General features: G+C 42.6%; 1 protein-coding gene across 1 annotated transcript in view; it reads right to left on the reverse strand.

The window, feature by feature from the left end:
* kcnh2b (potassium voltage-gated channel, subfamily H (eag-related), member 2b) overlaps positions 1-20,336 on the reverse strand; it is a 321,502-nt gene that overhangs the window by 138,919 nt on the left and 162,247 nt on the right. Inside the window, exons 3-6 of the mRNA XM_028568846.1 lie at positions 13,341-13,496; positions 6,636-6,849; positions 5,731-6,068; positions 4,854-5,065 (exon numbers count right to left, since the gene is read on the reverse strand). Coding sequence (XP_028424647.1) covers positions 4,854-5,065; positions 5,731-6,068; positions 6,636-6,849; positions 13,341-13,496 — 920 coding nt within the window. The remainder of the gene's footprint in view (positions 1-4,853; positions 5,066-5,730; positions 6,069-6,635; positions 6,850-13,340; positions 13,497-20,336) is intronic.

Raw genomic sequence — 20,336 nt, forward strand, 5'->3', positions numbered from 1 at the left:
CTTTATCAGGATGCATAGTATCCTGGATCCATGAAAATAAAAATCTGCCTGCCTCTATGGGAATTTACCATAGGGGTGTACTTACTTATGCCCCCTGTATTTTAAGGAAGAACATTTATTTATTTACAATACATTATTCATTCACAAAGAAAATTGGTGTCCTTAAAGGTTGGATTTTTCCTCATTGTTTTTTTATTAAGATCAATTTCCAAAAGATTATTTTTTTATTCCTCTTTTTAGTCAACTTTAGCATGGGTGTATTCACTTATGCTGAGTGCTGTATGTCTAAGTGACTGATGGGAACAACGATCCTTGACATTGCTTGACACGCTAAAAGTATTGCTTTTTTAAATGGAGTCTGGTGGGTTTAGCGCTAGCAACCTCGGAGCTGTTTCTGGTTAAACAGAAAGATCTTTAAGAGGTTTTTAAAGTCTATCTCTGGAGGGATCCTTTCCATAATGTTTTCAGACACTTAGAATATTAATCTGAGTCTGTCAGCGGCAAAAATTGAACTTTTGTGGACCAAACGGATGCTGAACATTTGCCCCGTAGGGTTACATTGCAGCCCGGTCTGTGGCTGCCGGTTACAGCGTTCACAGTTAATACTGGACCAATTTCAAAGATTGATCTTCCTATCAGTCACTTAAACACAAAAACATAGGAAAATAGGGTCCAAGTTGAAGAAAACAACCGTAGTTACCCTCTAATTGGTTATTCCCCTCTTTGTAGTTGAAAAGGCAGCGATCACTGAAATAAGCTGCTGTAGTTCATAAATTCAACAATTATTTTTCCCATTACATGATGTGAATTTTCTACTAAGAAACAAAACAAAATCCCCAATATAATGTTACAAAAGAGAGTCTTCATGTTAAATGAATGTCAGATATATGAAGTGAAAATGCAGCCCATTTTGTGTTTTGCATTCTTCCCTTAACTGTCTATAAATAGCAGTCCATAGCATTTGGAGACACAGCTGGTGCTGTTTCCTCCATCTGCACTACTAATGTACACTATGTAGTATGGGTTAGTGCACATGCATACATGCATATACAGTACACACTCACATACACAGGGTAATGGCTTGACCTTGCCAGCTGCCCATCACATACTGTGCAGCATGAGGTTTATTTTGTGTTGCATCATCAACTTTGGATTATTCTCTGCTGATGATCCCATTCTTACTCAGAGAGATGATGTCTCACTCCCAGTATATGAAAGAATAGATTATCCATATTCTTCTTTAGTAACTACAGTCCCAGCAGAGAATTAACGTAATCTTTTCTGCTCATTTCACTCCCAACATGGGCTTCCAAATGTGAGAAACAGACAAGCTTAACATTTGGGATTACTTTACTGGCCTCATGTTGAAGTAGTTATTTTCTGTTGGGTTTAAAACACAAATATGCATGCATGTGAGAATCAAACGTATAAGGAGGTGTCTGTATATACAGACAGGATGTTGACACTATATATTCTGCAATATTGCATATATAGTGTGTATTTTTTGGTTTAATGTGAACCATCCGCCACTACTGTAGCCCACAGTGACATCAGAGCACCATCAGGCACAATAAGCACAATTTAGGGAAACTGACAAAACAGATCAAGGTTTCATATCTTCAGTTTAAAGTGATTTTACTCTAAGATGAATGGGGGGGAGATGATGTTATAAAGTATGAATATTCTCCCTGTTACTGTAATTTCAAATATAAATCAGACAAACTGATGATAATTGAAAGAACAGAGGCACTGAAAAATCAAAAAACTGTGACATCTTGTGACAATCTCAAAACCCTTTCTGACAAAAGAGAGACCTTTCACAAAAGCCAATCACCATACTTTTCAAAATACGCCATAAAAAGATCACCTTGTGATTCACGAAGGACTGTTATAACCTATAAGTCGCTGTTTTAGGGACATGAGATGTCATCTTTGTCAGACAGCTGTAAGTTTTGAGGTTTATGGCACATTTCTCGCTATAATTGTTTCCCCTGCTGTTCATCACAGTCATATGAATCTGACAGGAGTTATGGGCTTTAATAACAAACTGATTAATCTACAGGACGCTGAGTGATGAGATGCCACACCAGCCATCAATCTGAGACACACGTAACTGCTCAAAACACATGCACTGACAGACATACAGGAAGTGTAAAGTAAGTATCTCTGGAAAACAAAAAAGAGAAAAAAATTTAGAAGTGTAGAAGTGAACCAGGATGTCATTCACCTCTAACACTAGATTTAAGAAAACAAGAGCCACATTTTGATCTGCTTATAAGGCTAAATAAACCTATTCAAACTGTTCAAAGACTCTCAGCGCGTTCTGAAACGAGGCAGAGAAATGCTGTGTGACTAACTTGCTCCTCTGCAAGATGTCTTCATCTAAAAAGAAATACTAATTGAACTTTCTGTGCAAGTGGACAAGAACACTTTGCCTTTAAACCACCTTATTTGTGTGACCTTTGCCCTCAAAAATGCTTTCTTCTGACACCCAGCGGTGGAAGACATATTATTTTGCATTGCAAATGTTATTTAAGTAAAAGTATGTATCATCAGGATTATGTCCTTAAAGTATTAAAAGTAAAAGTACTCAATGCAGAAAAATCCTCCCATTGTAGAAAGTGTAAAGGATCCAAACTGTTGTGTGTTTAATGGTGTCATTATTTCAGCTGGACTTGTAGGCTGTTATATTGTTGGCTAGTTACATTTATAATAAAACATCAGATTTTATAAACGTGTGTTTTGTGTGCAGGAATCTTAATGTGTAAAGTAACTAGTAACTAAAGCTGTAACAGATGAATGTAGTGGAGTAAATAGTACAATATTTCTCTCTGAAATGTAGCGGAGTAGAAGTAGAAGTAGAAAGTGGCATGAAAAGAACAGACTCAAGTAAAGTACAAGTAAAAGTACTTACTTAAATGTCCACCACTGCTGACAACATCAAACATTCAAAAAGAACAAGCACCTCGGTAAACGATGAAGTCAAAGCACACTTTCCTTCTCTCCAGAAGTCCCATGTGGTCGCCTCAACTGAATGACTTTGTCATATATGATATATATTTATATTGTGTACAATAGATTATCAGTGTGTTTTCTTGCCAGGTTTTGCTTGCAGGGAAGATAGACCAGGAAATAGGCCGTGAAATGAAGGAGAAAAATAGAATACAAAGAAGGTGTTTGCCGCTGTCTAAACAGCCCATTTGGTTAAGATCATATCTACCCAATCTACAGTTACCATGGGCGCCTGAAGGGAAGCGGGCAGCCGCCTCCTGTGAGTCTCAACCCAGCGGCTGCCAAAATGAGCCGTGCAGCGAAAGCTCGACCGGAGAGTCAGAGAGGCCAGACGCACGTTAAGATCAGAGGATGGTGAGTGAATCACAGACTGGTTTATGTCAAAGTTTAAAACCATATAAAAAAAAAATTCTACTTGAAATTTAATAAAACAACCAAAATTCAGTGGTAGTAATCATTAATTTTACCTGCAAAAGAATGTTGTTTGGGTTCCATACAAAGTTATTTTGGGCAATTTGGTTGTAAGGAACCCATAGTTTTGATATAAAAAAACATTGAAAATGGGTCAAATTTGACCCGAGGACAACCCAAGGGTTAAAGTGCCCATATTATGAAAGAATTTTGGGATTTGGGGTGTTATTTTGTGTCTCTGGTGCTTCCACACGCATACAAACTTTGAAAAAACCCATCCATGCTGTTCTGAGGGAGATCTGGTTTCTGAATGTTTCCTGCCTTCAGTCTCCGGGTGAGCTGGTCAAAATCTGCACGGCTTTCTACGTCACTAGCCGAAACGAGCTGGCTAACCGTAGCATGCTAGCGCTAGCATGCTAGCTCGTTCTGAATGGCAAAACACTGCTACAACACACACTAGTTTACCATAATCTACAAAAGAACTACTTCCATGTCCCTGTTCTGCAGGGATTCCACGCAAAGTGTGAAGTGCGCCCTCGTTTAGAAGAAGTCTCCCGGCTAATCCTGCCTTGTACTGACTGAAGTTGGAGAAACAAACAGCTAGCTGATGTGATCCTTACCTAGCTACTGAGCATGTGCGACTCCCAACAAAGATGGGATAGAAGTGTGATGCCTCACTCTGTAGCTAAAACAGAGACCTGAACACACAGGGTGAAAAGAGGAGCTGCAGCAATGTGCAGTACAACAATAATATGGTGTTTTTTGAAAATTAAACCATGTAAACCTATTCTGGTACAACCTCAAAATACAATTATGAACCTGAAAATGAGCATAATATGAGCACTTTAAGAGTAATTCATGTTGAGGGAGGCTGTGAGAGAAGGGAGGGAAGTGACTGTAATTCTGACTGTAAAAGGGAAATGGGAGAGAACACAGAGAGAGAGACTGAGGAAATGAAAGTGCTGCTTCACTACGTCCCATACATCCTTTCTCTGTTGTTCCCAAAGTCAATTACCAGTAATTGCAATGCCGCCACACCACCCTCCATCATCATCTCATCACAGCTCATTCACTCGAGCTGGTGCGACAAGCATTATCTCCCCAGGAACACTTGTCAGATAATAGTGAGCGGCAGGCGCTAATTCAATTATGAGAACTTACAGATCTGTCCGAGAGCACCTACGCACATATAGATATTCTTTGCACGTAGAAGCGTAGTACATGAGCACACACCTTTCCACGGTTGAACCTCCGTGTTCAATATGGTCTAAACTGCCCAGAGGAAGAGAAATAAGCACTGAAGCGAAAAACAAATCAGCCGCCCAGATTGGTTCAGACGGGACAAAACCCTCACAGATAACACAAGCACAAGCTCTCTCCCTGCGTTGTACACCACACACTCTATACCGTACATGAACTGTGTGTCCTACCTGGGTGACTTTCTCTGTGACGTGGTGCGTCCGGTCGATGAGTTTGCAGGGAGCTATGATGTCCATGTCCCCTGTGGGCAGGGCGATGAGTGGGTCGGCTTTGAAATCCACAAAGTTGAGGGTGATCTGAGGGATCTTGGAAATGGTGCGGTACCGCATAAGGTCAGAGTCCGACGTGGAGTTCAATATGTTGGACTTACTGTTCACTGCACCTGCAGACACACAGACAGTAATGTTAAAATTAGGGCTGAACCATTAATCGTTGTCAAATCGCAATTATGATTTGAAAGAATGCAATTAACTTATCGTGATGACCGCGATTAATCAAATGTGCAATATTTAGTTGAATGTTTGGTGTAACATTGGGTTGAACATGTTTTATACCTCTTTTTAATATTGTATTCTTTTTTCCTTAGATAAATGCAGGACTAATGTTACATATCACATATTGTTAACAGAAAGCCTATTTTTCATTTATTTTTATTAACTTTATTGAACATGATGGTAGAAGCTGTTGAACTGAGGCAGATCACACATTTCAGTTTACAGAAAGTACTGATATTTTTTATTAGAATTGATTTTTATTGTGTTGTTTGTTTAAATGTTCATGTTGAATGTTCAACGTTAAATGCTTATTAAAAGAAAAACACTCATATCTATATTCTCAGCCTAGAATATAGAGCAGTGTTAATGGTTTCTTATGGTATAATGCTCCATGACATGTTTTATCTGTTACACAGTTAATATTGTATTCACAATATCTGGCAGAAAAATCTCAATTTGATTTTTTCCCCAAATCGTTCAGCCCTAGTTAAAATCAAAGGGAATAATTAATAATAATAATAGTGTGTCTGTTTTTCCACCTCCCCTTCCTCACCAGTGCTGCTGCTCCCCAGTCGGATACTGGCTCTGCGGTTCTTTCGCTCCCATTCGGGCCTCATGGCCTCGATCTCGTCTACGGAGGAGGCGCGACGCATGCTGTGGAAGCTCTCCCGCGAGCGGCAGTGAGACAGCGAGCAGTTGGAGCCTGAGGCGTCCGGGTTGAGGTTGAGGCGGTGGTGATGCGCTACGCAGGGGGACGACTGGGTCAGGGGACCCACAAGGTGGGCTCTGTGGGGAGGTGGAGGAGGAGAAGGAGCGGGTACAGGAGGGTCTGGGCCAAGAAAGGTGTGCTGGTCCTCCTGGTGGTCTTCTGGCCAACTCTGTAGAGCTGACCTAGGAAACAGAAAAGGACATAATGGGTAACAGGGTGTTACAGATGTGTCATTCAACTGGATATTTTGGGTTAAAGCCATCTAGCAAGCATCTGCCCATACTAAAAACAGAATGCTGCTGTTTTTAGCCAACAGTAACCTTTTACCTCACTGTAGGAGGAAAAGGGACAAGAGGATTTCCTTGCTGGAAGCATTCAAAAGTCATTTGCTACAAGGAGCTTAAAAAAAGAAAAAGAAATGAAAAGGAGACACAATAAAGTGTCCACATACAGTCCACATAATTATGCAATTACACTTACAAGGAAGGCATTACGAGATAGGGTGGTGTATTCTCATTTCGTAGGATTTCATTTGCCAAGTATTCCCGGCAAAAGTCAAATTTGGAAGTTGAAAGTTAATGAGCCTGGTTGAGAAAAGTGTCAAATCTAGGTAAGTTGAAAATGTCTTTAAAAAAAAGAAAAGATTTCACACCTAAGACCACAAATTCAGTATTTTAAATAAGCCTCTGCTAACCCATCTCTTGCTCCCAAACATACAACTAACCCTTATAATAATTCACAGGGCCTACCTGCTTCCACTGATTTGCTCCTGGTGGTTTTGCGCTACAGGGGGAAGAGGCAGGAACTCCCCCAGGCCTAGGGACTCATGACTATGGTGGTCTGGGTGCAGCGGCAGGGGTGTGGCAGTGGGGATGTGACCTGCCTCTGTGTCGTTCAGAGACACTTTACTGTTGGACATGGAGCGCAGCAGGGGAAGACGCAGCTTAAAGCCTCGTGGACGACCTGGAGGAGAGAAGGAGGAGGTAAGTGACAGGTGGAGAGAGAATGGAGAGAGAGAATATGGGAGGATAGTCTAGGTAGTGGAGGTCACGCTAGCAGAGAGGGAGATTTGAACTGGATCACGCTGACTCTAATAAACCTTCAAAATACAGCTTCAACAACAATCTACAGGAATCTGGGACAAGAGCCTTGATTGGTTTTGAGTTTTAGCCACATTAATAACACAGAGAGAAAGAGTTGATTCCAAATATGATCACTGTCCTACTTCAGACGCTTTTCCCCAGGGTTATTCCTCTGGAACATTAAGTGCACGTTCATGTTCGTGGAAAAAAAGGATCTTGTCAAACTTGATCCAACACAAATACCAGGATTCACAGGAATGAAATGACTTGGCGAATATTACATCCACCTGGCCTTTCTGCAAAATGAAACAAATATAAGGCCATAGTCAGCTATGAGGTCACTGAGGTCCGGACCTCGGTAATTATTTCCCAAAAAAAAAAAAAAACACTGTCTCTTTGCATCTGAATAATGTGAAACTAGTACTTTCTCTGCGTGAGGGGTGCAGTTCTCAACAGAAGTAGACAGTGACAAGGATCTGTTGATAGTCATATTGACATCATACCAGCTGCGTTACATAACTGTCACCTTTCACTATAGTTTTAATGTCTATAGTCTATGTGTAGAATATGCCACAGTACAACTGAGCACTCACTTCTTAAACTGTTCTAGTCTAAACTGAATACAAGACACAATACGAGTAAATGTAGTGAGCCAAACATCACACACACACACACACACACACACACACACACACACACACACACACACACACACACACACACACACACACACACACACACACACACACACACACACACACACACACACACACACACACACACACACACACACACACACACACATACCGAGACGTCTCGCTTTAAATGCCTGATTATCGGGCCGTTTTTTGGCAGTTTGCAGATTATCTGTATCAGCGTTTTATTTGCGTGATAACCGATAAAGTGAATGAATTAAAAAGTGTTCTACTCTGGCTCTGCTGACTTCATGTCCCCCCTCTCCCCACCACAACACTATCTGACTCTCTGTTACTGGGGATTACGGTGAAGGTTTCTCATTTATTAAATAATTGCTTAAAGCATTTAAACAAAGTTTTGTGTTGGAGTTGGTAATATTCCAAAATCTTAATTATGACTTAAAGATTTTCATTTTCACTGTAAATGCATTTTGGTTCCAATATTGATTATCGGTTTCGTTAACTACTAAAAACCAGTATTGGTGGATCCCTAGTATAGGGTGGGTTGTGTTTGTAGGTGTCATTTTGGAATCAATTTTGCTACAGTAAATAAGCTCCATTAAAAGAAAGAACTCTGTGTCTCACTAATTTCTAAACCCTGACTACGACCAGAGCCGGTCTACGGAGAGCCTGTTCACTTCCTATTTAGTCCCATTGTACCGAATTTGGTTGCAGTTCCACCAGAGTTCCACTGGGGGTGATCGCAGGCGAGTGCAAAATGAATGGGAGTCTATGGAGCTAGACGACTAAATGAATGGGAGTCTATGGAGATAGATAGCTAAATTTGTCATTTTTAGCCTGATTGCCGTTGAGAAATCTCAGATTTGATTGTAGTTTTTGCAAGTTCAATATGGATTATAGGTTGAAAGTTGAATGAACGAGTACTTAATGTTCTTTTGATTTCTTACAGGTTGAGTCGTTGTTGCCCATAACACGCTAGCATCCTGCTAATGAATGCTGATTGGTCAGTGAAGGACTGATTACGACCGGAGATCCCGCTTGACAACATCCAAAGCAGAATGTCAGAGTGAATATTTTGGCATGGTCTTTAAAACATTAGCAACCCTCTTTCTAGCACGTGTATTGACAGGAAGAGCCTAACCTATCAGCTGTGTTGTATTGACAGGGAGAGTCTAACCTATCAGCTGTGTTGTATTGACAGGGAGAGACTAACCTATCAGCTGTGTTGTATTGACAGGGAGAGTCTAACCTATCAGCTGTGTTGTATTGACAGGGAGAGACTAACCTATCAGCTGTGTTGTATTAACAGGGAGAGTCTAACCTATCAGCTGTGTTGTATTGACAGCTGTATCAGCTGTGTTGTATTAACAGGAGAGCCTAACCTGTCAGCTGTGTTGTATTAACAGGGAGAGTCTAACCTATCAGCTGTGTTGTATTAACAGGGAGAGTCTAACCTATCAGCTGTGTTGTATTGACAGGGAGAGTCTAACCTATCAGCTGTGTTGTATTAACAGGGAGAGCCTAATCTATCAGCTGTGTTGTATTAACAGGGAGAGCCTAATCTATCAGCTGTGTTGTATTGACAGGGAGAGCCTAATCTATCAGCTGTGTTGTATTGACAGGGAGAGTCTAACCTATCAGCTGTGTTGTATTAACAGGGAGAGCCTAATCTATCAGCTGTGTTGTATTAACAGGGAGAGCCTAACCTGTCAGCTGTGTTGTATTAACAGGGAGAGTCTAACCTATCAGCTGTGTTGTATTAACAGGGAGAGTCTAACCTATCAGCTGTGTTGTATTAACAGGGAGAGCCTAACCTGTCAGCTGTGTTGTATTAACAGGGAGAGTCTAACCTATCAGCTGTGTTGTATTAACTGCTGTTTGTATTAACAGGGAGAGTCTAACCTATCAATTAACTATCAACCTATCAGCTGTGTTGTATTAACAGGGAGAGCCTAACCTATCAGCTGTGTTGTATTAACAGGGAGAGCCTAACCTGTCAATTAACAGGGAGAGTCTAACCTATCAGCTGTGTTGTATTAACAGGGAGAGCCTAACCTGTCAGCTGTGTTGTATTAACAGGGAGAGCCTAACCTATCAGCTGTGTTGTATTAACAGGGAGAGTCTAACCTATCAGCTGTGTTGTATTGACAGGGAGAGCCTAACCTATCAGCTATGTTGTATTAACAGGGAGAGTCTAACCTATCAGCTATGTTGTATTAACAGGGAGAGACTAACCTATCAGCTGTGTTGTATTGACAGGGAGAGCCTAACCTATCAGCTGTGTTGTATTAACAGGGAGAGCCTAACCTATCAGCTATGTTGTATTAACAGGGAGAGTCTAACCTATCAGCTGTGTTGTATTAACAGGGAGAGCCTAACCTGTCAGCTGTGTTGTATTAACAGGGAGAGCCTAACCTATCAGCTGTGTTGTATTAACAGGGAGAGTCTAACCTATCAGCTATGTTGTATTAACAGGGAGAGACTAACCTATCAGCTGTGTTGTATTGACAGGGAGAGCCTAACCTATCAGCTGTGTTGTCGATGCCTCGAGAGAAAAAAGGAAGTGACTCAGAGCTTGCCGTAAAAGCAGTATCTCTGACTGTATGATGTGTATGACGTCATTGACATTTTAAAAGGCTTTTTAGAACATAAAAGCAACTTACACCCAGCAGTGTGTATTTCATTAGCCTCCCCTTTCGAATGGAACATTCAAATTAGTAGACAAAAAATGCTCCATAGGCCTCCATTCATTCTGCACTCGCCTGTGAGCGCCCTCATATGGAACCAGATTGGAACTTCAACCAGTTCAGAAGCCGGAAGTTTCACGAGAGTGGAAGTTCTCTCCTTATTAGACATTCTCTGCTACGACCCTGGACTGACCATGTTAAAGGTGCAGTAAGCAATGCTGCGCAAAGATTGTTGAAATTTGAGCTTATCCACCTGGCCTTTCTGCAAAATGAAACTGAGATGGTAACTAAAAATACAATAAAATCTGTAACAACCTGTAACAAAATAATAGCTCTCTTTTAAAATAAATAAATAATATGAAATAATGTTCTAAATATGACCTCTTCTGTGTTAGAAAATCCAGCTTCAACAAAATATCTCGCTTCGGCATTTTGTGTGCAATGCTGCTCCGCTGTCTGCTCTGGTCTCTGTCTGCTCTGGTCTCTGTCAGCTCTGGTCTCTGTCTGCTCTGGTCTCTGTCAGCTCTGGTTCCTGTCTGCTCTGGTCTCTGTCTGCTCTGGTCTCTGTCTGCTCTGGTCCCTGTCTGCTCTGGTCTCTGTCTGCTCTGGTCTCTGTCTGCTCTGGTCTCTGTCAGCTCTGGTCCCTGTCTGCTCTGGTCCCTGTCAGCTCTGGTCTCTGTCTGCTCTGGTCCCCTGTCTGCTCTGGTCCCTGTCTGCTCTGGTCCCTGTCTGCTCTGGTCTCTGTCTACTCTGGTCCCTGTCTGCTCTGGTCCCTGTCTGCTCTGGTCTCTGTCTACTCTGGTCCCTGTCTGCTCTGGTCCCTGTCTGCTCTGGTCTCTGTCTGCTCTGGTCCCTGACTGCTCTGGTCTCTGTCTGCTCTGGTCCCTGTCTGATCTGGTCCCTGTCTGCTCTGGTCCCTGTGTATGTCTGCTCTGGTCTCTGTCTGCTCTGGTCTCTGTCTGCTCTGGACTCTGTCTGCTCTGGTCCCTGACTGCTCTGGTCCCTGTCTGCTCTGGTCCCTGTCTGCTCTGGTCCCTGTCTGCTCTGGTCTCTGTCTGCTCTGGTCCCTGTCTGCTCTGGTACTTGTCTGCTCTGGTCTCTGTCTGCTCTGGTCCCCTGTCTGCTCTGGTCCCTGTCTGCTCTGGTCTCTGTCTGCTCTGGTCCCTGACTGTTCTGGTCTCTGTCTGCTCTGGTCCCTGTCTGATCTGGTCCCTGTTTGCTCTGGTCCCTGTGTATGTCTGCTCTGGTCTCTCTCTGCTCTGGTCTCTGTCTGCTCTGGTCCCTGACTGCTCTGGTCTCTCTCTGCTCTGGTCCCTGTCTGCTCTGGTCCCTGACTGCTCTGGTCCCTGTCTGCTCTGGTCCCTGTCTGCTCTGGCCCCTTTCTGCTCTGGTCTCTGTCTGCTCTGGTCCCTGTCTGCTCTGGTCCCTGTCTGATCTGGTCCTTGTCTGCTCTGGTCCCTGTCTGATCTGGTCCCTGTCTGCTCTGGTCTCTGTCTGCTCTGGTCCCTGTCTGATCTGGTCCCTGTCTGCTCTGGTCTCTGTCTGCTCTTGTCCCTGTCTGCTCTGGTCTCTGTCTGCTCTGGTCCCTGTCTGATCTGGTCCCTGTCTGCTCTGGTCCCTGTCTGCTCTGGTCCCTGTCTGCTCTGGTCCCAGTCTGCTCTGGTCCCTGTCTGCTCTGGTCCCTGTCTGATCTGGTCCCTGTCTGCTCTGGTCTCTGTCTGCTCTGGTCCCTGTCTGCTCTGGTCTCTGTCTGCTCTGGTCCCTGTCTGCTCTGGTCCCTGTCTGATCTGGTCCCTGTCTGATCTGGTCCCTGTCTGCTCTGGTCCTGGTCTGCTCTGGTCCCTGTCTGCTCTGGTCCCTGTCTGCTCTGGTCTCTGTCTGATTTGGTCCCTGTCTGCTCTGGTCCCTGTCTTCTCTGGTCCTGGTCTGCTCTGGTCCCGGTCTGCTCTGGTCCCAGTCTGTTCTGGTCCCTGTCTGCTCGGGTCCCTGTCTGCTCTGGTCTCTGTCTGCTCTGGTCCCGGTCTGCTCTGGTCCCTGTCTGCTCTGGTCCCGGTCTGCTCTGGTCCCTGTCTGCTCTGGTCCCTGTCTGCTCTGGTCCTGGTCTGCTCTGTGCCGCCCACAAAGCAGCCTCTCAGGAATTACGTCACACAACAAAGTACCGTAGTATTGTGTGCGCCAGTCAATTTAAGTACACACTTAATGGTCCCATGAAAAACAGTGAAAACCGGATATTTTCATGAATTTATAAAAAAAAAAAACGGACGCCCCGGACAGTACGTAAGAAGTGGACATGTCCGGGCAAAAGAGAATGGATTAAAAAGTGTTCTACTTTGTCTCTGCTACAGCTCTGTGTCTGTCCATCTGCTTCGGTTTGACCCACCACTGAGTCTGACTTCATGTCCTGACTTCATGTGCCCCCCCCCATGGACAGAAAACTTCTGGCTGCCTCCCACCCTCCCCCCCTACTATCAACTGCCGCCACCTGTTGCTGATTGGCTGGAACTGTGTTTTGTGGCTCGTGCACTCCTTTCTGTTTGTATTTCTCTTTCTGTTAAGGCCGTATTTTATTTCAGCGCACACAGAAAATAGAGAGCTAGGTGACCGCGAGGAGAGTACAAGGAAATGTGAATGAAGACAAAGGCATGACGGACAAGGATTTTAAACACTGAACCAGTCAAAATTGTAAATTTCCATCATCAACAAGTCTTTAGTTTTCTGTAGTCTGTTCACCTACAGTACTATTACTTCTCTATTAACAATTACTGCCGCTTATTGTTTAGTCAGTGTTTCTTCTGATGATTTTTATTTACCAAAAGTAATGACAAATTTAAAAATAACATGCTTGGCTCAAATATATTTAAAGTGAGTGCGGGACAACAGGGATAAACACGAATGAAGAAGAACCTGAAGTCACAGGGAAAACGTGCAAATACAGAAAGGCCACTTGCTGACAAAGATTGCTCAAACCTTGGATGATTAGCACTGAACAGAAAACAACAAACAGAGAAATAAGCTCAGTCAGTAGCTACCGGTGACGAGCCAGGTGGGCAGGCGGTGGTTGAGCTCCTGTTTGTGGACTAGGAGGGCTTCCTCTGTCAAGCCCTCGAAGTTCAGGATGAACATGATCACCAGACCATCCTCGTTTTTCACCGGCACCACGTCCACCATACACAGGAAGCACTGGCCTGCGTGGGAAGAGAGATAGAGAAAGCTTTGTCAGACTGATCATATTTAGTGGAAGCTTTTATCCAGAACCTCTTACAGTGCCAGAAGTGTATATGGTTTTAGGATTGGGATTAAAATCCCCAACCCTGGTGGTGTTAGTTTAGGTAACAGCAGCAGAATTGACTCTTTACACACAACCAGGTGGAAAGAGTACAAAAACATTCTACTTAAGCAAAAGTACTATTACTATGATGAGCTTTTACTTAAAGTGACTATATGTAACTTTTACATGTTTCTGAAACTGTGTAATGTTCCATCTGATGATCATAAATGACCTATAACAAAAAAATGAGACTAACGGTGAAAAGAACACTAGTTTTATATAGTTATCATAATGTCTCTGCCCTGGTCTGATTTTTCCAGCAAAGTCACAGAATGATTTAGGGCATCTAGACGGAGTTAGAGTAACACATTCTGAAGGCTCACAGATTTCTTTGGAACACCAGAAAAGCCTGTGTTAGTGTATGCCAGGTTAGCGGAGCCAGGTAAAAGGTAGCAGGAGAGTTCTTTATATAGGCCTAGTTGTATTCTAATGTTATTTTAGAAGTTATCTGTTGTAGTTATGGCTGATACTGGGGCAGGACCATGACAGGAAAGAAGTGAATTAAACAAAGAACAACTAAAAGCTGAAAGGGAAAGTGAAAGACAACGGGTGAAACGGGCTTTCAACAGATGGAGAACATTACGGGATTGTAAATGATTCAAAACCGACCCTGAATTGGCCCTCAGATATGTAATATGTCTATTTCATTCATAAAATAACTTTAGTCTGCGCGATGTGGATATTTGGCAGGTCCTATGTTTACTCGTGGCTGACTCCTCTCTCGGTCAGTCTGCCGTTTCCTCTTTCTCTGTTTCTCCGACAATGCTTTCCTAGCTTTCTGCTTCTTTTTTTGCCATCTCTACCTTTTTAGCCAGTTCCTGAATGGGCGTGCTTATGTGTGCAGTGTCGTAAAGCAATTTGTTACATGGCCATTCTTCCTGACGCTGAGACCACCGGCTCGCCAGGCCGAAAGTTGCAAGGGTGGTTTTTCGGCTCACAGGCGCTAGGGGGAGCAAGTCGGCCACCATTCAATCCGAAAAAAGTCATATAACCATTCCAATGACTCCGAAGCTGTTCAGTTAAGGTAAATTAAGCTAAAAAAAACTGCGTAGTTCCCCTTTAATGACTGTCAAATTCTACATAATGAATGTGTCTGCAGAGACAATGTGCGTTATGAGCAATCACAGATGCACACATGCATGTCACACCATGAATGTGAGCATATATGCACTAATTACACAGGCCCACTTTCACAAACACACACACACACACACACACACACACACACACATTTTCATTCTCTCTCCTCATTAAATGTGCATCTGTTTTCTACCAGGTCTATAGGCCTGGACACATTGTACATACCAGCTAGACTGGAAGTCAAAATACACCTGACGCAGTGATATGTGTGATTTGTACAAACACACACATGTGCATGCTCGCACACCTGTGCATGCATGCATGCAAACACACACACACACACACACACACACACACACACACACACACACACACACACACACACACACACACACACACAGTAGGATTAAATGTCAACTAAAGAGGATTTACCTTTAGTTCATTGTTCTAAGTCTAATACATTATAAGAGTTTATAAGTTTTTTCTTCTGACTGAAAGTCAAAATAACTTGCTATTCTGGTACTGACACAAAGAATCAAAATCCACATGTACACAAAAAGCCACACACTGAGACATGAAAATGGGATCAAACACCAAATAAATCATACAGGATGATGAAGACAAAATCAATGCAACTACTGGGACATCATTTAACATCCGATGGAGAATATATGGTATCTGAAAACGTCTACGGAAATGTATGACTTTTGAGTTTACATTGTGCAGCAAGTGGTTTAATGGATATTTCAATTTCCAGCAAATGAATACTGGGCCCTGTAATGTATTCAAAATGATACACGGTATACTGCAGCCATATTGTCATGTTACACATCATTTAAATCACATTTAATCTGTCCTTCTAGGCCATACAACTCCTTGCCCCCCTTGTCCTAGCAACCATAGAACCAAGCCACAAAGAAAAGCATCCAGTTTGCAATGTCAAAATAATGGCTCACGCTGTGCATCAGCTTTCTGAGAATTTAAGAAAACTATTTATTTGTCACTGTAATCCTCAAGTTTATATTTGTTTCCTCTAAACATGGACACATTGGCCACTGCCTAAAGTGTCCTTTTGATATTAAAAAGTTCCCCCTGAGTGGTCCCGTCTCTTACCTGGACAGCGAAAAGTCAGCAACGGGCTCTACAAATGGCAGCCGCAAGGGTTTTGGCAGGAGCATTTACATCCGACACGATACGCTGTACAACCCGACAGTGTGTCTACTGCACGCCTGTCTCACTCACCCGCCTGCCTATCATTCATCCACATCATCACTGGAGAGTGGGCCGAAATCGGATTGGACAACAGCATAATCCTAACACAGGAGGGGAAAAATGTGAAACACAGGGAATACTAAAGGATTACACCATCTGGCCATTTCTAGCAGAGTGTGTGTGTGTGTGTGTGTGTCCATGCATGCTTATGTGCACATGAGTAGGTAGATGCCTAGTCTCGTGTACAATCATAAGCTATTGGGTCATTCATGCCTGTTTTCATTAACAGCTTTAACAGCCTTTTTTTTTAACAGCTGAAGGTTCCTGCCCGCCTGAAGCTGCTTTAAACAGATCTGCAGCCAAAAAGGCAAGAAAACTTGAAGACACGTGTCACAGTTTTGTTTTGTATTTTATGACAAGATTTTGACATAAAGACAAGTGAGAATGACAGAAGTTAAAAATGACCTCAAAGACCATGGCAAAAAATATCATCTCAAATACTGTCATTTCTATTCAGCCAATAGGTAGGTTGAATTCGATATCCTCGCCATCATCAGTGTAAGCAGGAACATTAAAGTGATATCATAATAATGTATAACATAGAGCAGGTTTGCATTGAAGGAAAAGCCAAACCAATAGCAGACATATTGTTTGGGAGAAATGCAAGTTTTATCAACTTCGTCCATGTAAACAAGTAAATCATTTGAAAATAATAAATATATCATTTTACGTTGTCAAACAGAGTTAGTTGGAATTACTGTCGCCGCTACGTGGATCCTATTCTTGAAACCGGTTTACATGTATTCATGGAAGACAGTCTGGGTCGGCAGTCCCACTCTTGATTTCCTCAGCAGTCTCCCAGACCACGCTGAGCTGGGAGTGTGTGTGTGTGTTTCTGTTAAGACACAGGACACAGTGGTGTGTGTTTTGTGAAGGACAGATGTGATTTGTACATGTATGTATATGCGCACACACACACACACACACACACACACACACACACACACACACACACACACACTCTGTAGGATTAAATATCAACAAAAGAGGATTCCACTTTAGTTCATCGTTTAATACATTATAAGAAGTTTTTATTTTCAGTTCTTCTAATGAATCTGGAACACTCAATCGGTATGTTCCGAGTGTGTTTACTTTAAATACATATCTGATAATATAATAACAATAATAATAATTATAATAATAATAATTATGTATGTATACATACATAAATGAATGAATGAGTACAGTGTGTTCTACAGTACCCTAAGTCTTTGTAAACACATGCACACAAGTAGGTTTATCTGTGTGTGTGTGTGTGTGTGTGTGTGTGTGTGTGTGTGTGTGTCAGAGTGGTGAAAATCAAGGGGTTAAGCCTACATGACCCCATCACTGGCTCCCTGTTTCCCAACGCATCCAGTTTAAAGTCCTCCTCTTTACCCACAAAGCCCTCCATAACCAGGCTCCTTCCTATCTCACAGACCTGCTCCCCCCCACCACTCAGGACAGGACCATGCACCGTACCTGGGGCGACAGAGCTTTCACCATCGCAGCCCCCTCCCTCTGGAACTTCTTCTAATGATATTACATTTTACCTGCTGTTTTTTTTTTTGCTGGCTTTATTGTTTCACTTGTTTTTTAATGTGCTTAATGTCCTGGTTTTATTGTAAAGTGTTTTCAATTATTTTTAAAAGCGCTATATAAATAAAATGCATTATTATTATTATTTTTACTACATGTTTTAGGTGTATCAGAGCCGTTTGTTGTGGACCATCATACCGTCTCTGTCTACTGTAACAGATTTCGTCCGACAGCATCTGAAACAAATTGAGCTCTGAGGTTAACGGGGCAAATGACATTTCATCTAAATGCTCCGCCTGGATGTATTCCAATTCAGCGTGTACCAGCTGATAATCTCAGTCAGAGATTATCACAATGCAATAAAAACACATCCAGACAAAAAAGAGCACAGAGTGCAAACTGCTCGTGGCGGACCAAGGGTTTGTTCAAATAAAAGCCCCAACAGACCACTGTACAAAACTTTAAATTTGAAGAACTACTCAGATTTGTTGGGAGGCTGACCATCACTGCCACCAAAAATCTTAAAACAGCTCCGTCTGGTGTGGATGCTGTTGAGTAATGCCAGGATCAGACTACACAAATTCAGCCCGATTTTGAGCCGACAGACACGTCGCAGCCAAACGTTCAGAGTCGTGCCCGATAATGAGGGTCGGGACCCAAACGAAGATCAGCGATCTAACGTCTGGGACGCTTCACACAATGACAATAAAGTGCTTGAACTTAAAAAAAAGTTCTCCGTTTCTCTTCACTTCGCTCCACCCTCCTACAACCACGATGGCTGCACCTGATTGGACGAACGCTACAGTGGAAATTACACCCTAGCAAACAGGTAACCAAGGGGGTAAGCTTCTCCTCACAACACATAGCTCCCATGGCGCCATTTTGATGCTAACAAGCACCCACCCCCCGTTAGCATCCCATTGACTTCCATTCATTTTGGCGTCACTTTGACTGCGAATAACTTTACATCTGAAGCGTTTAAAGACTCTATTTGTCCGTTGTTTATTTCTAAAGAAACACAACAATGTTTAAAAGGCTCCATTACCTTGTACCTCACGTTATGGCTCCATAGCAGACGTTTTTATAAAAATAGGCTAACGATTATGTCATAACCACGAGACTTACTGTCGCATAGTAGAGGAATAATAGAGGAATTACCGTATAGTACAGGAGAAGCTCACAGGCAGTTTGGACTTCCATTAGCTGTTTAGGTTTAATTACTGATGTTAACTAGCATGTTAGTGATCAATAATTAGCCTGTGTCTATGTTATCTCCTTACATATACCTACACTCTCCGTCTCTGTAAGATTGGGAATGATTGAGATTTCTCTCGGCACAGCTACCAGAAGACTTCACACTTTCAGACAGGTTGCTCACGTCACATCTACGTCTTCCAGCTCAGTTGGAGGCTGCTCAGTGACGCTCAGCCAATGTTCTTAGAAATGCCCAACCAGGGACAAGAGTTGAGAATTAGCACTAGCTATAAACTCTATATGCTGCATCAGTTACGGGCTTTGTATTGTAACTATGTTTGCTTGTATGGTCCATGTTAAATAAACAAATAAATAAATAAAATAAAATAATCACCGGAGTGCTTCTAATATCCTTCACTGGTCTCCGTCCAGAGACACGGGATCTGCTGGTCCATTACATACTGTCTATGCAGGTAACTCACTTGACCCACTCAGTGTATGAAAGCTCCAGCAGACTGTAAGGGACAGTGTTGGGTTTAGAGGGACAAGGTGGGAAGGATTAGCTGTTCAGGAACATCTTTCTTCCAATTTAGCAGGAGATGAGAGAGGATTGTAGAGAGAGATTTGGCTGCCCTCAATTAGGTCGGACCACATACAACTCAGAAACTGAAAGGTACCTCCAATGAGAGTACTCCTAGGGTCAAGTAAGTGTTAGTATTAATTAAGTATCTGCTTCTTAACCTTCTCAAACTGGGAAAGATAAACAAGTTAAGCAACAACTGGCTTCCCACTCCGGCTTCCCTCTCGTCCACAGAGCATCCTGCAATGTGCTGGTGCGGAAATTAGTAACATAATCTCTGCTATAGAGCAAGTGGATTAACAGAGAAAAGGATTAGAGTTTGATCAACCAGCTCCTCACTTCTGTACTGAGGTGGAGGGATCAGAGGGGTGTGCTTAGAGAGTCAGAGATTAAAAAAAATATATATCAGGTATTTCAGAGTTGTATATCTAAACTACACAGGATTATACGATTTTTATGACAGCAGGATTTTTTCCTGCAAACTTGTGCATATACAGTACTATATGAATCTGATATACTGTAACCAAAAGCATGCAGTTTTAGATTTTCTTTAATATTTTTTCATACATACATTATGCATTACACATGAATAGACTTCCTTGCTGTTATTATAGGTGTTTCTGTTTGTCTCAATCAATCACTTTATTTATATAGCACTTTTCATACATAAAAATTAAGCACAAACCACACACACACACACACACACACACACACACACACACACACACACACACACACACACACACACATAGATATACACATATAACACAATCTTATTTACTGTCAATGGTGCAACAAAACACAGACTGGCCATCAAATATTTCTGCTCTACATTTGGGAGAATTGTACATGTTCACTGTGGTGTGTGTGTGTGTGTGTGTGTGTGTGTGTGTGTGTGTGTGTGTGTGTGTGTGTGTGTGTGTGTGTGTGTGTGTGTGTGTGTTTTGAGTCCCCTGATGTACTCCCTGTACAACCGTGTAGCCACTATCAACTCCAACACCACCATTGAGTCTGCTGACGACACAGCTGTGGGGGGGGCCTGACCACAGACAA

Source organism: Perca flavescens, chromosome 22 (genome assembly GCF_004354835.1).
Source record: "Perca flavescens isolate YP-PL-M2 chromosome 22, PFLA_1.0, whole genome shotgun sequence".
Taxonomy (NCBI): Eukaryota; Metazoa; Chordata; class Actinopteri; order Perciformes; family Percidae; genus Perca; species Perca flavescens.